This window comes from Sus scrofa, unplaced genomic scaffold, assembly GCF_000003025.6.
Source record: "Sus scrofa isolate TJ Tabasco breed Duroc unplaced genomic scaffold, Sscrofa11.1 Contig2593, whole genome shotgun sequence".
In the NCBI taxonomy this organism is placed as follows: Eukaryota; Metazoa; Chordata; class Mammalia; order Artiodactyla; family Suidae; genus Sus; species Sus scrofa.
In genome coordinates, this window is record NW_018085134.1 from 42,744 (window position 1) to 59,992 (window position 17,249).

The 17,249-nt window shown below is 42.4% G+C and overlaps 1 protein-coding gene across 1 annotated transcript; it reads right to left on the minus strand.

The window, feature by feature from the left end:
- Positions 1 to 5,958: 5,958 nt before the first annotated feature.
- On the minus strand, positions 5,959 to 6,891 carry LOC100620542 (olfactory receptor 491-like). The gene has a single exon (XM_021081928.1). It carries the CDS (start codon positions 6,889 to 6,891, stop codon positions 5,959 to 5,961), a length of 933 nt encoding a protein of 310 aa, XP_020937587.1.
- Between the last annotated feature and the right edge of the window lie 10,358 nt (positions 6,892 to 17,249).

Genomic DNA, 17,249 nt, shown 5'->3' on the forward strand with positions numbered 1-17,249 from the left:
ATATCCAGACAAAACTGTCCTTAAAAAAGACACATGCACCCACATGTCCATTGCAGCACTATTCACAATAGCCAAGACATGGAAACAACCCAAATGTCCATTGACAGATGATTGGATTAAGATGTGGTGTGTATATATATATATATACACAGTGGAATACTACTCAGCCATAAAAAGAACAAAATAATGCCATTTGCAGCAACATGGATGGAACTAGAGACTCATATCGAATGAAGTAAGTCTACTAGAAATTTTTTTGAGGGATCCCTATACTGGTTTTTAGATTGTTTTTGTTTCATACCAATTTCCATTTGAACCAGTGGTGTACAAAGTTTTCCTTGTCTCCATACTCTTGCCAGCAGTTGTTACCTCTTCTCTTCTTGATGGCCATTCTAACAGCTGCGAGATAATAACTCAGTGTGGTTTTGATTTGCATTTCCCCAGTGATTAGTAACATGTATTTTTATGTTCCTATTGGCAGTTGAATTTTTCTTTTTTTGGCATTTTGTCTTCTTACAGCCACATCCATGGCATATGGAGTTTCCCAGGCTAGGGGTCAAATCAGAGCTGTAGCCACTGGCCTATACCAGAGCCACTGCAACGCAGGATCTAAGCCACATCAGTGACCTACTCCACAGCTAACTTCAATGCTGGATCCTTAACCTGCTGAGTGAAACCAGCGATCAAACCCACATCCTCATGAATTCCAGTCAGATTTGTTAACCACGGAGCCATGATGGCAACTCCCATATCACTGGATTTCTTGTTCTCTTTTTTGCTTTTAATTCTTTTTTTTTAATGTTGATTTTTATTTTTTTCCATTATAGCTTGTTTACAGTGTTCTGTCAATTTTAAATTTCTTTTTAATTGAAGTATAGCTCATTTATGATACGATATTAGTTCCAGATGTACAGTGTAGTGATTAAGCATTTTTATAAGTTGAATTCCATTTAAAGCTATAATTAAAATATTGGCTGTATTCCATAAGCTGCAAAATATATCATTGTAGCTTGTTTATTTTATATATAGTAGTTTGTACCCCTTGCTCCAGTACTGCTCTGTTGCCCCTCCCTTTCCCATCTCCCCACACTACCCATTAGTTTGTTCCTTATGTGAGACTCTTTCTGTTTTGTTATATTCATTTATGTGTTTTATTTTAGATTCCATATATAAGTGATAACATACAGTATTTGTCTTCCTCTATCTGACTTATTTCAGGAAGCATAATACCCTCTTAATCTATTATGTTGTTGTGAATGTCACAATTCTATCCTTTTTTGGGAGAGAGGGCTGTATACTATTCCATTATATACCTATATCCTCATTAAAATTCTCACTGTGTTCATCAATTATTATCTCTATTTCATTCAGCATTCTTATTACTAATAATTTGATTATTTACCTGCTAAGTTGTTTACATGTTTTTCATTAGTTTTTCTCCAGTTTTTTCCCCTGTTCCCTTGTTACGAATCCCTTTGTCTTCTCATTTTGCTTAACTTTCTCTGCCCCTATGAAATTAAGTGAAACAGTTACCTCCTCCCAGTTTGGAAGTGGTGTCTTTGCTGGGGAGCATCTACATGCAGTCTTTGTGTGCTCAGTGACTTTGGTGGGAGACTTGGATCTGAAGGGTGCAGTGGTCATGGCTTTTCCTAGGGTGTGGTGGCAGCCAGCACCTTGGTGGAAATTAGGACTGGAGATGGATGGGCTAAACCAGAGCCTGGTGTGAACAATGGCTTCTCCTGTGGCTTGACAGCAATTACCAGCTTTGTGGGGGGTGTGGCTAGAGCTGGAGGTGTTAGAGCTTCAGCATGGAGCAAGCTGCAGCTAGTCCCTAGGCACTGTGGCACTCACATCTTGGTGGGTAAAGAAAGAGCATGCAGGTGGAGCCTGCTGCAGGCTGGGGTGGGAGGTGCATGCTAGGGCAATCCAGCAGATTAGCCAGAGCTAGAGGCAGATGTGAGGAGGGGTTTCTCCTCTCCTCGATGGCTGTCACTGCCCTACTGGGGGCAGGGTCATGTCCAAAGTTGCTGGAACAGAAGCCCTAAGTGTTGGGTATGAGCTGGCTCTGTTGCAACTGTGTGCTCTCCCTGCTGCCAGGAATAGCACCTATTCCCCAGAGGGGAGCAGTGCCAGAGCCGGAGGCTCTGCCGTGGACATTCATCATGGGCTGCACACTGGGGTGGTCACTGGTACCGGGTCAGAGTCCCACACAATTACAGTCTGCTTCCTCTGCCTTGTTCCCGGGAGTGGGCAGGAGGGCATGTGCTCATCAGGAGTGGATTCTAGGTTTTGTGCATCCCTCCTGCACGTCTCAGTGTGGTTCAAACCAGCAAAGGGAAGACATCTTCCCAGGGTCAGAAACCCGGGCTGGGGTGCCCAGTATGTGGTTCCAACAGCTCGTTCCCCCAGGAGGATGTCCAGCCCATGAAATCCCCTCCTCCCCTGTGTCAGCTCCCAGGTGCACTGGTCCTGATCTGACTCTTCCCTCCCTCCCTGACTCCTGGGGATCTTCTTCTGCCGCCTTGAGTGTACGAGCGTTCCTGTGAGTCTCCAGTTCGTTTTCAGTGAGAAGTCCTCCACAGGCAGATGGATTTTCAGAACGTTCCTGGGGGAGGTGAGCCCCGTGTCTTCCCACTGCACCACGCTGATCTCCTTCTGTTCAGCCCCTCATGTATATGTCTGATCCTGAATTCTGCTCTGTGTTACTAGATGTATGCATTTGGCAGAAACAGGCATCTTAAGCTTAGGGAGGCCAACTAGGAAATATCGACTCTTGCTCCCATAGCACCCATCAAACATTCCCTTGTGATGCTGAGAGAGATGAAAACATGGACAACTTCTCTGCTGTGTTTCATCTTAAGAGGTGCCGTCCGATTTCCCTTGCGTTTGGACGGGTCTCGTTGGCATGAGTACACAGGGAATACCATGGAAATAATGATCTGGGAATGTTGCATCTCAGTGACGAGAGCCTTTGTGGCCCTGCCTGGGTCTGCTGGAGGATTTCCTCCTGGAGCTCATGGCTGCCCCGTGGAAGTTTGACTACCCCCATTAAAACCACGTGGAGAACTCTGAGAGAACATGCTGTGGGTGGGGGGGGGGTGCTTGCCAAGGGGTATATGTCAGTCTGAACAGATTTGGGCATTAATGTCGGTCACTGATCTTTGACTTGAATCAACTCTCCATTATTGATGTTCAAATGGACCTCAGGTGAGACACAGGAGATCTGGGAAGACTCTGACCTCTGAGTTATGGGTCCCCACATCCAGAGAAAACTAGTCTTGGTATTCAGAACGCAGAGTTCCCATACCTAAGTTCCAGGAAGTCATGGGAGTCAGGATGCACCTGGAACTTTTACAGGACAGTCACCAGTGCTGTGTGCCACAAATCCAGTGTTGGAGTGACATCTGGAAAGAGGCTCAAAGCAAGTGATGATTCTGTCTCTTGGCTCAATTCTGTCATTTGCATGAAAGCACGAAGTCATGTGTTGCCGAGACCATTCCTGCCTTTAGAAGCTGACAAGGTCAACTGGAAGCCTGCCAACTGGAATAGCTTCATCTTGGAGGACACTTTCATGTGATATGGTGATGGATTGAGTAGTTATTAATGACCGAATGGGATTCTAGTACTGTTCCAATAGATTTGTTCTTTGATGATCATTTTGCTGTGCGGGGTCCGTAACAGCACATTAGTTAGTGAGCTTTTATGCACTATAAATACATCTTTGCTCTCTGTTCCCAGCTTCTGACAGAGGGCTCCTAAAACCCTTGTAATTCCCTGGATGACAGGAGTGGTAGATGCTCCTAACCTTTTATTCTATTATTTGGTCTTGGACCATGGTTGCTGATACAGGACTCCTAAATCCTTTAGAATTTCTTGAGTGTCTTCTGTTCTGAGAGCTCTTGGTAGGATCCAGGACAGCTTCAAGCCGGGGTCTGTGCATCAAAAATGGCAAACCGTGATTACAAGTTTGTACCTTTATTTCCACTTCCGATTCTTCAGGGAGAATGGTGGAGCTTGAAACTGACTAAATATTGATCCCTAGCCTCCATACAAATGCTAAGCTATGGAGAGGAGAGGGTCCAGGTCGGTGAGCAGATCCATGTACCAGGAGGGTGGTGCTCTCCAGCTTCATGGTGATAGAAGCTCCTGCCCTAGGAAGCCCCCAGACCTGGTGCTGTGTGTCTCTGCATGTGGCTGCTCATTTGTCTTTTACAACATCTCTTGTGATAAACTGGTAAGTGTAAGTGAATATTTCTTTGAGTTCTGTGAGACATTCCAGGAAATTATCAGACCCGGGAGAAGGTTGTGGGAAGCCCTGACTTGGTAGCCTATGGACCCATTACTTGTAGTTGTGTCTGAAGGGAGGGGAGTCTGTTGGAACTGAGCCCTTAAACGTTTGAAGTCTGACCTGCAGTTAGTGTCATAGTTGATGGAAAGAATAGAGCATCACGTGGATATTCTGACATTTAATGTATTTTATTTTCCATTTGGTGGGAATAGGGGTAAACGCACCACCCATGTTTTATAAATAATGCTGTGCATGAAGAATGCTCCATTACCCTTTGTTTAATCATTTCAAACGTAGTATCTTTGGTGATTTTTACAGTTTGTTACATAGTTTCCACTTAAATTGTGCAATGATACTATATGTATTATGCATTTCCATTTAGTAGTAGTCAATGAATATTTTCCATTTTGTTGGTTTTCCGATGGAGTTTCTCAGGCGTCATGACTCTCACTCCACTATGGTGAGACAGGAAATTTTATGATCTAAGATGTGCTTTTAGATGCTTTAAACAGTTGTCTTTGTTAAGACTTCTAATACTCCAAAAAAAAAAGTCTCTTTGCAATTCAAGTCTATGGTGATGACATAAAAATTGGAATATTACTATGCAAGAAATACATTTAGTACAACCTTTGACAATGGTTCTAGTTTTTGTATGGGTACTGATTTCTTAATAAGTCTAGCTTCCGGAACTCTGGTTGTAGTTAAAACATTAATTACAATGCTTAGAATGAAAAGATCCACTTTTTAATCTCTACAAATAAGGAAGTTGCAATTACACCAAAAAGGAGTTTACTTTCAACATGTGCTTAAATTTGGATATGATTTCAGGCAATTCATATGATTGTGGTGTCCAGACCTGATTTCCTATGGATGGGAATCAATCCAGTTTTCCCATTCTCACCCTTGTTTTGGGCTCTTGACATCCTCGACCTTGTTGGGGGAAGAGTTTGTTCCAAAGACGAAGCCACAGGGACAGTTTAGGCTTGCTTCTCCTGGTCACATCCACTAGATCAGTAACGGGGCTGAAGTCATTGGCCTGACCGGGTCTTATAGTGTAGAGCAAGAGCGGGGAATCAGAGGACTTGAGTCCATCGGCCTCCAGACAGACTATTGGCTCTCCAAGACTCTCTCAGTAATCTCATCTGTGAATGGAGGTGAATTCATAATACCAGCATCGTGAGGTTGCTGTGAAAACTAAATGAAGAGGCCTTGTGGTTTGGACCCAGACATTCTGGATTCAGACCTTGGACCCCAGCTTCCTAGCTGCCTGATTTTGGATATCTACATGTCTGTGTGCCCCTAGATGATTCATTTTTCAAATAGACATAATAGTACTACTTAGGATTTTGGGGACAAAGCAACCAGTTCCTATCCCAATGTGCTTAGAGCAGGGTTGGCTACACACTATTGTTTGCTAAAGGAATGAAAGAAAAAGTCCTAGGCACCCACAGGTGTTGATACACGATGGTGACAATTATTGCTATCATTATTTCTGTTTGTAACATGTGTCCCAAACAGTTTACAGGAGTATGAGCGAGAGGGTTAGAAGTGTGATTTTACTTTAAGGACTCAGCCTGCAGCATTTGGTTGCTCACAGTAGTGTGATACTGGTAAAATGAAGCAAAAAAGAAGAACAGTTTACAAGTCACTAGAAAGGCTAAGAATGAGTCCTACTGAGATACTCTGAGAGTGGTCTTCCTCAGGGCCTCCTTTACATCTCTGTTCCGGAGGCTGTAGATGAGGGGGTTCAGCATGGGGATCACCACACTGTAGAACACAGAGACCACCTTGTTCTGGTCAGTGGAGTAGCTGGACTTGGGCATCACATAAATGAAGGTAAGACTTCCATAGTAGAGAGTAACGGCTGTGAGGTGGGAGGTGCAGGTGGAGAAGGCCTTGTGTCTTCCTTCAGTGGAGGGCATCTTCAGGACGGTGATGAGGATGCGGATGTAAGAGAGAACTATGACAATTCCTGTGACCACGATGATGGACCCAGAGGAGATGGAAGGGAGAATTTCAAGAACAGAGACATCTGAGCAGGAAAGTTTCACCAAAGGGGAGAAATCACAGAAAAAGTGGTCTATCTGATTTGGTCCACAGAAGGACAGACTCAACAAGCAACTAGTAAATATCCAAGCATTCACACACCCACCCAGATAGGAAGCCCCCAGTAAGAGGACACAGACTCTTGGGGACATGTGGGTGGAATAGAGCAGGGGCATGCAGATGGCCACATAGCGATCATAGGCCATGGTGGCCAGCAGGAAGCCATCAGTTGTCCCAAAGAAAACCACAGAAAGGAGCTGGGCCTCACAGCCAGCGGTTGTGATGGCCACTCCATGTCTAAGGAAACCTCTAAGCATCACTGGTGTGACTGATGTGGAAATACCACTGTCTACTGAAGCCAAATGGCCAAGGAAGAGGTACATGGGGGTGTGAAGCTGGGGACAGCTTTTTATTAAAAGAATTATGCTGACATTGCCTACTAAGGTGACAACATAGATGCCTAGAAATATCACAAAGCAGATGACACCAAGCACAGGATCCTCCGTGAGCCCCAAAAGGATGAACTCTGTCACACTGCTGTGGTTTCCAGCCTCCATCTCTCCTGTGGGTTGTTCCTGTTGAGGGAAATGGGAATATTCCTTTGTTAAAAATAGTGTCATTCTGTACATTTCCAGTTGTCCTTGGTCATTCCTTATACTCATTGACAGTAATTTCGTCCTCTCTCCAGCTTCTAAATATGGTGCTCTAGATGATTTTTCCCTCTTTCCTCTTTGCATAAAAGAAGAATGATTCCACCTTCCTTTTCTTGATCTCTGCTTCATTGTATTCCTTGTATAATATCTCTTTTAAAACACCTCTGCAACCTTGCCTTCTAGGCAAATCTGTCTCCACAGGTCTAGATCTATTGCTTCCCTTTTCTCTTGGAAGTCTCCAGGTGCAAATGCCACAAATACCTCCAGCACCAAACCATCCTTTCCTTGGACCACTCCGCCTATATTCTGTATCTGTGGAATGACAGCACAATCTACCCAGTCGCTCATGTCTGAAACCCGAGAGCGATCCTAGCCTTCTTCCTCTCATGAGCTACATCTCATAAAACCCTATTGATCTTACCTACAGTTACCTCCCTATTTTATGTGCTCATCGCACTTCCATTCCGATATCCTTACTTTACTTGTGGCCCTGGTCATTATTCTGCTTAAATGATCTCTTCCCCTGCATTTTTCTCATGCCCTTAAAATTTACCGTCTATCTCCCAAAGTGGTCCATTGCTATAGGAAAGAGCAAGTGATACCACAGAGGTTCTTTTCATCTTTCAGCACTTCCTCCAGCCTCCAGGATGCACCCTGACCTGTTGAGTGCAGCACAGTGCACACATTCTGAGGTCCCTCCTGCCTGTGACACGTTGCTTGTCCCTTGGGATGGTCCCATCCTACCCCTGCACTGATCCAACCTTCCTGAACTATTTACAGTGCCCCCACACACACGAGTTCCCCCATGCGCTCTGCTCTTTGGCCTTCGCTGCTTTTTCTCCCCCTCGAAGAGCTCCCATCCTCTCAGTACTCTGGGTGACCTCCACTCCTTGTTCAAGGTCCTCTCTCTCCAAAGTCTTCTCTGACTTCCAAGGGTTAGCAGAACACTTTCCCGTGGCTTGACATCGTGCCTTGAAGATGCCTAGATTCCCATTCTTTGCACTAGGTTGTGTTTCATTTTGTGTGTTTTTTGGTTGTTAACAGTAGTACACTGTCCCCAATTTATAAACACTCTCCTCAGTCAGTGTGTGTTCTGTCCCTGTGTAAGACATAACCTGTGTTTGGATATAAAATATGCTGAGAGGGCTTATGAGGTCAATTTCTTTCTGATTAGTGTGATAAGGATGCAGTGGGGAACACAAAATGAAAACAATTTATCTTCCCTGTCCAGAGAATCCAGGTCTTTCAGAGGAGAAAGACGGTGAACTTTTCATTAGTGTATGGAAGTTGCATAATTGCAGGATAAGTAAATTAATGGCTTAGGTTGTTTGTAAGTAAAAATCATATATTCATATAATTCAAAAATCCTTGACAATTCATATTATTCTTTTCCAGTCTGACTGTAGACACATGAGTGAACTGTTGTAAATTTGGTAATGTATGTTATGAATTTTCCCCTTTTATCTGTTTTAATTGAGATTTTATAAAAGTATTTATAAAACTTTAATACAACTATTTTTCTTTACCTTTCAATGGGAAATTTATGACATCCTTCCGCACATGCCTAGTTTCTGAGATCCGCTTGAGATTGCATGGAGTGCTGGACATTAGTCACCCACTGATTTTTGACATGTAACCATTGCCAACTTTTTGCTCATCAGAACTGGTAATTTTGCAAAAGGGACAGAGCATATGGAGAAGAACATTCCAAAAATATGACTTTTTTTAATGGCTGCACCCATGGCAAACAGAGCTTCCCAGGCCAGGGACTGAATCTGAGCCACAGCTGTGACCTAGGCTACAGCAGCAGCACCACAAGATTTTTTAACTGACTGCACCGGACTTGGGATTGAACCTCGACCTCCACCACCACCTAAGCCACTGCTGCCAGATTCTTAACCCACTGCACCACCGTGGGAACTCCATGGTATGGTTTAAAAATAATCCCATTGCTAGATACTTTTTCTTAAGAGTTATCTTCTGTGCTCCAATGCAAATGAATCCCCATGACTTGCAATGGTAAAAATACACAACCATTGTTCACGGTTTTGTTGAGTTCTTGGTTACAGTTTCACTAAAGAGTTTAATACCTTTTCTAGTTTTTGCCATTTGGTCGTGACAGAGGCAGTGTTTCTTTGTTTCAAGCAGTCCTGAAAAATCAGAATAGATGATAAATTATAAAGGATGACCTGGAATAATTACTGCAGTCCTAAGCAATAGTTTCAGGGTATACTAAAAATTCAGGAAAAGTTACAGAAGAAGTATTTATCAGAATGAGAAAACAGAATTATGGAAATAATTTTAAATCCTTTCAAATGTTATAAAATACAAAAATTGTGATTTATTTTAGTGCTCTAAAAACTTTCAGCATAAAATTTTAAGTATAACCATTATTTTTATTTAATTTTCTGGCATATAGAAATAGATTTACATTTTTAATCACCTTACATATTACTTGTAGTTATTCACATTTTCACTAAAATGTATCCCAAACTGTTTCCCAATTTCTTAATTATCTCTGTAACTGAAACGCTGGATGGAATATATGCCCAGGTCCTTAGTATGGCATAATGAAACTTCAAAAATATCACTAATGGCCTTTCTAAATGCATGCCTCAGAGTTCCCATCACAGCTCGGTGGTTAATGAACCCAACCAGTATCCATGAGGATGTGGATTCTATCCCTGGTCCCGCCCAGTTGGTTAAGGTATCAGGCATTGCCATGAGCTGTAGCACAGACCTCAAACATGGCTTAGATCTAGCATTGCTGTGGCATGGGCTGCAGCCCTGAAAAAGAAAAAAAAAAAGAAAAAAAAGCAAAAGCAAAAGGAAGGAATGGGTTTGATCTGTTTCATTAATCTTTATAAACTAAACTTAAATTACTCTAGTGACAGGCTAACGTACTACCAAGGGTGTTAGCTCTATCATGACAAATCTCTAGTCATAGCACTTCATCCCCCATGACATCAACGGCACAAATCACCTCCTTTCTACATCAAAACACTGAAATATCTGAATAGAGCCAGCACACACCTACTGCCTTCCCTTTTCCAAAAGTAAGACCCCATAGATCCTTTGGGCATTCCACCTGGGGCATAGCTTTCAGATCCCTCACCATTCTCCAGTCAGCCTATGAACAGGCTCTGGTCTGAGGAATGGGACCAAGCACTGGGCAGCATGTGTGCTCTTTGCCCTCTGACCCAAGCAGAGTTCAGTGGGGCCAACCGTGCCTTCACTGTTGGCTTCTGTCTGTGTGACAGCATCACGGAGGCTGGAGAGAGAAGATGCAAATCCTGGGAGTCCTAGTGGCCAGTGTTTTCACTTGCCCCTGACCTTCAATCTCTCTCATTCCCATGTCTTTCCATTTGTAAAATGGGAATAATTGTCCCTATAATGCAGCATTGTTGTCAGGTTAAGAGAAATGATATCTATAAAATACTCAGAGGTGTCTGCTCATACGCATCAGAGCTAAGTAAATTTTTATGAAACTATTTTTGTTGAAGATAAAGTGTTGATAGATTTTTAATGATTTAAAATGTTTTAGGAGCATTTTAGAGCATTTTAGACAGGGAGTACCGTGTCTGATGCCGTCTCAGTTCTGGGGTCTGGTGTTCATGGTCACTGCACAATATGACACCTGCTTCTGGTCCCTCCCTTCCTCTCCACTGGTTACCTTGTTTCTTTCTAGCGTATTGCATCATGACATCGCATTCCTGCCCCCCCACCTGGCACAGGGGTTCTAACTCTCCCCCAGCCTTTCCTTCAGGGAGTGGGTCCCTTTTGATGACAACAGGGGACACGGGGCTCTGTGCCTCATCCAAACTGAACACCAGGGCATTGCTTTCTGATTTCCTGTTCACGGCTGTGGCTACACAAGTTTCACTGTGACTGTGGCTGCTGAGACCATCCACACTTCCCTGGGGTCTCCTGAGCAGCCTGGTTTCAGGGCCCAGAAGGACCTTTCTGTGGTACAAACCTTGCTGAGGCCACAGTTCCACAGGGGTCAAGAACGAAAGTTGTTGAGAGAGTTTGGTTTCCTTTTAATTTCTCAATGAAGCCATCAAATTTGAAATTATTTAAAAAAGACCCATGACTACTGGACTCACCTTTCAGAGCCAGAGCTGCTGATGTGGATTCTGAAGAGCTCTTAATAGAGAGATGTTTCCCACTATGTTTACAAGTAGTTGTGCTCTGAACCTCTGGGAGTGTGAAATGCTGACTGTCGCCCTTCCTCCAGGAGCCCAGTTACAGACCTTCAGCCAGGGTGAGGGTGGGTGTCTGTGTGTGTGGTGGGAGGGAAGGAAGGCTCTCATAGAACAGGGCAAGTCCCCTGGGCTTTTGTTGCTTCCCCTGTGAGAAGAGGATTCCTGAGTTTGTTCCGCAGAAATGGCTTGTAGACTTGTGGCTCATTAAAGTGGCTTCAGCGGACGGTCCAGTTTCTAACAAAAGGTGTATTTGCAAAGATCCGGATGGACACTTTGTCCAGAGACTTGGAGAAAGAGTTCTTGGACTAGAAAGTTGTCTGGAGTTTGGGACCAGTGTCAGTGTTTTCTGTGCTCTGATTTTACCTGTGTAAACAAAAGAGTTCCTTTCACTGCGGACGTCAGGTAGTGGGGAAAGCCATGGAGTAAAAGGAGCCAGGAAGCAGACACGAAGCCCATTCCCCTGTCACTCAAAGTGCAGCCCAAGGACGGGTGCTGGTTCTCAAAGTGTTTGTCATCAGTCTGGTATGCAGCAAAGACAGAAATTGGAGGGAGCTCTTAAGCACTGTTAGGGAGTTTTGAGAATGTTGATTTAGGTGTATTGGCTTCAATAATTTAAAAGTTGTATTTATGCTTTTGTATATTACTTTTCCTTATTTAATGTTTTTAGTGGTCCTAGTTGTATGATCTTTCCCCAAATCACTGATCCATGGGGGCTTTTGGAAAAGGGATCCTTCCTGTAAAAGCAGTCTGAGCAATATTAGGTGTGGCCTTTGAATTCAGGTGACCTGGGTTCAGTTTGAGATATATGAGGTCAGGAAAATAGTTTACCCTCTTGGAGAGTCAGGTTCATGGTCTATAAATGGGGCTAAGGATTGGTATCTCATAGGCTGGTCATGAGATTTAAGTGGGGTAGCATATAATTACCTGGAAAAGGTATCCAGTTAGTGATGTGTTTCAAACGTGAGACAAATAGGAGAAAGTGCCTGGATGTGTTGTCTCTGATCAACACTCACCAGACGCATTCATCCGAGTTGGAAGGAGCCCTGTCACCTTCTGCAAAATATTCTATTTCCTCCTCAGTCCCCAATCCTTCACTTGTGATGTTCATGACATTCCAGCTACGGCCCCTGCTGTCTGCCCCATTGAGCTCCCTGCTATTCCTCATGCCCTGAGGACTTGCGCTCCTGCATCCCACATCATCTCTCCATCTCTACCTTTGTCATCAGCAAGGACAACTTCTAACCATTTGAGTATCTCCACGGACAATTTAACCTCTAGTTTCCTTTACTGTCTTGACTCCAATAATGTTTATTTTTCGAGTCGACTTAGGAAACCCTCAGTTATGATGTTTGTTATCCTAAATCTCCCTGAGATTAATCTTTGACTCACAACTTAACTGTATGTCTATAAAACCTCAGTGTTAAAGCTAAAACAGCCACAGACCACCAGAAACCTACCTATAGTCTGACAAACTCAAGGTTATTGGGTCAGTGTAGCGACGGAGGGCTCTCCAAAAATCATCTTGTGACTCTCAGTAATGGAGAGTAGGTACATAACTTTTAAAAAATTTCTAAAATTAAAAAATTAACTTACAGTTGATTTGCACATTTTCTTCAATTTCTGTTGTACAGCAAATTGACCCAGTCATAGCCAGTTCCCTGTGCTGAACAGTAGGACCCACTTGCCCATCCATTCCAAATGTCACCCTTTTCATCCACCAACCCCAGACTCTCCATCCATCCCAGACTCTCCATCCATCCCAGTCCCTACCTGCTCTTCCTTGGCAACCACAAGTCTGCTCACCATGGTCACGGTCATGGAAACCGCCTTGATGTCCTTCGACAGGGGAATGGATTAGGAAGATGTTATACATATATTCAAAGGAATACTACTCAGCTATAAAAAGGACAGAAGAATGCCAGGTGCAGCAGCATAGTGGGAACTAGAGATTGTCATACAAAGTGAAGTATGTCAGAAAGAGAAAGACAAATACCATATGATATGGCTTATATGTGGAATCTAAAATAAGGCACAAATGATCCTAACTACAAACAGAGATAGATCAGGGACATGGAGAGAGTGTCTTTTCTTTTCTTTCTTTTTTTGCCATAACCAAAGTATTGCAAATTTTTGCTACAGCTGCTGCCAGATCTTTAATCCACTAAACCAGGCTTGGGATGAAGCCTGTGCCTCACAGCAGCCCTATCCACTGCAGTCACATTCCTAACCTGCTGAGCCACAAAGTAAACTCCCAGGTGCATGCTTTTTGAGATATTTAGATTCTTATTGAAGGATACTGGGTATGGTCAGAGATTTTAGGGTTTGGTTGTGGACTGGTTGCTGTTTGTGTGGAGAGATTAGTGGCAGAGATTACTCTGAGCCTGAACACTGTCCTGAAATGGTGACCGTTTAGCAAATGAGTATTTCCTGTCGTAGGTTGAAACAGCCTTTCAGGCTTGGGTGCATGGTTGATAAAAAACAGAATTACTGAAAAATGAGGTCATTATGGCATATGTTTATTGTCGTTGCACAAATGCGGAAGAAATAACGTTTTCTAGTAACTTTGATTCTCAGTTACTCTATGTTCCCTTTCCCAGCCTGAAGAATGAGGGGGATATTTTTCAGCTTCAGCAAGTTTATGTTCTTCTGGAAACTACTTCCTTCTCCCATATTTACCTAGTTTATTGATATAAAATTGTGCTATCTGTTTTTAACCATCTTAATACCTACAGAGTGTATCGTTATTCACCTCTTTGTGCATCTTATGTGTATAATTAATATTATTACCTTTTTATTGATTCTTACTCCTACTGGCTTTTTACTTTGATTAAACTTTTCAATGATACTACAGATTTCTTTCTTTATGGGACATATTTCCTGTATCTTTCTGTTTTTTATTTACCTTGTTTCTTATGTAGTTTTTGTTCCTTTTCAAGCTTCCTGAGATTGAAGTTTATACTTTTGTCTCCAGCCGTTTTGTGAGGTTGGTTTCCACCGTATTAGCTCAATGGGCTCCATTCATTTGCATCAATTCTTACTCAACAGTTAGTTGTGATTTTGTGTTTATGTGAGAGGAAGGGAGCTCAAGTCCTTCTACTCTGCCATCTTCTCTGCTACCCCTTTCCAAAGCTGGAAGCACTGGAAATTTTTGTGGGACCCAGTGCTTGGGTAGGATACCCCAAAGTGTAATTGGTGAACTGCTAGTGGCTTAGTGTAGAATATCTATTTTTTTTTTTTTACTTTTTCCTTTGTGCTTCATCTAATTTCACATGTTTATAGGGTGCCAGGTGCAGAGTCCTTGCCCCTGGTACTTCAGACCAGAGTTCTCACTATGAGACAGAAAGCCCTCTGAAGCACTCCAGGCACAGATCATTGGCTTCATTATTTATTTATTTATTTATTTTCCTGCTGTACAGCATGGGGATCAAGTTACTCTTACATGTATATATGTTTTTCCCACCCTTTGTTCTGTTGCATTATGAGTATCTAAACATAGTTCTCAGTGCTACTCAGCAGGATCTCCTTGTAAATCTATTCCAAGTTGTATCTGATAACCCAAAGTTCTCCCCTCCCACTCCCTCCCTCTCCTGTCAGGCAGCCACAAGTCTATTCTCCAAGTCAGTGTTTTTCATTTCTGTGGAAAGTTTCATTTGTGCTGGATATTAGATTCCAGTTATAACTGTTATCATATAACTGTTATCGTATAACATTTATCATATAACTGGTTTTTTGTTGTTGTCCTTCTGACTCATTTCACTCAGGATGAGAGTCTCTAGTTCCATCCATGTTGCTGCAAATGGCATTATGTCATTACTTTTTATGGCTGAGTAGTATTCCACCGTGTATATATACACCACATCTTCCTAATGCAATCATCTGTCGATGGACATTTGGGCTGTTTCCATGTCCTGGCTATTGTGAATAGGGCGGCAATGAACATGCGGGTGCATGTGTCTCTTTTAAGGAGAGTTTTGTCTGGCTATATGCCCAAGAGTGGGATTGCGGGGTCATATGGAAGTTCTATGTATAGATTTCTAAGGTATCTCTAAACTGTTCTCCATAGTGGCTGTACCAGTTTACATTCCCACCAACAGTGCAGGAGGGTTCCTTTTTCTCCACAGCCCCTCCAGCACTTGTTATTTATGGATTTATTGATGATGGCCATTCTGACCGGTGTGAGGTGGTATCTTGTGGTAGTTTTGATTTGCATTTCTGTTATAATCAGCGATGTTGAGCATTTTTTCATGTGTTTGTTGGCCATCTGTATATCTTCTTTGGAGAAATGTCTATACAGGTCTTTTGCCCATTTTTCCATTGATTGATTGGATTTTTTGCTGTTGGGTTGTATAAGTTGTTTATATATTCTAGACATTAAGCCCTTGTCAGTTGCATCATTTGAAACTATTTTCTCCCATTCTGAAAGTTGTCTTTTTGTTTTCTTTTGGGTTTCCTTTGCTGTGCAAAAGCTTTTCAGTTTGATGAGGTCCCATGGGTTTATTTTTGCTCTTATTTCCATTGCTTTGGGAGACTGACCTGAGAAAATATTCATGAGGTTGATGTCAGAGAGTGTTTTGCCTATGTTCTCTTCTAGGAGTTTGATGGTGTCTTGTCTTTTATTTAAGTCCTTCGGCCATTTTGAGTTTATTTTTGTGCATGGTGTGAGGGTGTGTTCTAGTTTCATTGCTTTGCATGTTGCTGTCCAGGTTTCCCAGCAATGCTTGCTGAATAGACTCTCTCTTTCCCATTTTATGTTCTTGCCTCCCTTGTCAAAGATTAATTGACCATAGGTGTCAGGGTTTATTTCCAGATTCTCTCTTCTGTTCCATTGGTCTGTCTGTCTGTTTTGGTACCAGTACCACACTGTTTTGATGACTGTGGCTTTGTAGTATTTCTTGAAGTCTGGGAGAGTTATGCCTCCTGCTTGGTTTTTGTTTCTGAGGATTGCTTTGGCGATTCTGGGTCTTTTGTGATTCCATATAAATGTTTGGATGGTTTGTTCTAGTTCTGTGAAAAATGTCCTGGGGAATTTGATAGGGATTACATTGAATCTGTAGATTGCTTTGGGTAGTATGGCCATTTTCACAATATTGATTTTCCCAATCCAGGAACATGGAATATCTTTCCATTTCTTTACATCTTCTTTGATTTCTTTGGTTAAAGTTTTATAGTTCTCAGCATATAGGTCCTTTACCTCTTTGGTCAGGTGTATTCTGAGGTTTTTGATTTTGTGAGGTGCAATTTCAAAAGGTATCATATTTTTGTATTCCTTTTCTAATGTTTCATTGCTGGTATACAGAAATGCAACTGACTTCTGAATGTTAATCTTATATCCTGGTACTTTGCTGAATTTATTAATCAGTGCAAGGAGTTTTGGGGTTGAGTCCTTAGGGTTTTCTAGGTATAGAATCATGTCATCGGCATACAGTGACAGTTTGATTTCTTCTCTTCCTATATGGATGCCTTTTATTTCTTTTGTTTGTCTAATTGCTGTGGCTAGGACTTCCAAAACGATGTTGAAGAGCAGTGGTGAGAGTGGGCATCCCTGTCTTGTTCCAGATTTGAGTGAGAAGGCTTTCAGTTTTTCCCCATTGAGTATTATATTTGCTGTGGGTTTATCATAAATGGCTTTGATTATGTACGGGAATGTTCCCTCTATACCCACTTTGGCGAGGGTCTTGATCATGACTGGTTGTTGTACTTTGTCAAATGCTTTTTCTAGAAAATCATGGATTTGGAGAAGAGACTTGTGGCTGCCTGATGGGAGGGGGTGGGAGTGGAAGGGATCCGGAGCTTGGGCTTATCAGACACAACTTAGAAGAGATTTACAAGGAGATCCTGCTGAATAGCATTGAGAACTTTGTCTAGATACTCATGTTTAAACAGAAGAAAGGGTGGGGGAAGAATGTAATTGTAATGTATACATGTAAGGATAACCTTACCCCCTCACTGTACAGTGGGAAAATAAAAAAATTATATAAAAATAAAAAAATATTTTTCCGCGTCTATTGAGAGAATCATATGATTTTTGACTTTTTTTTGTTAATGTGATGTATGATG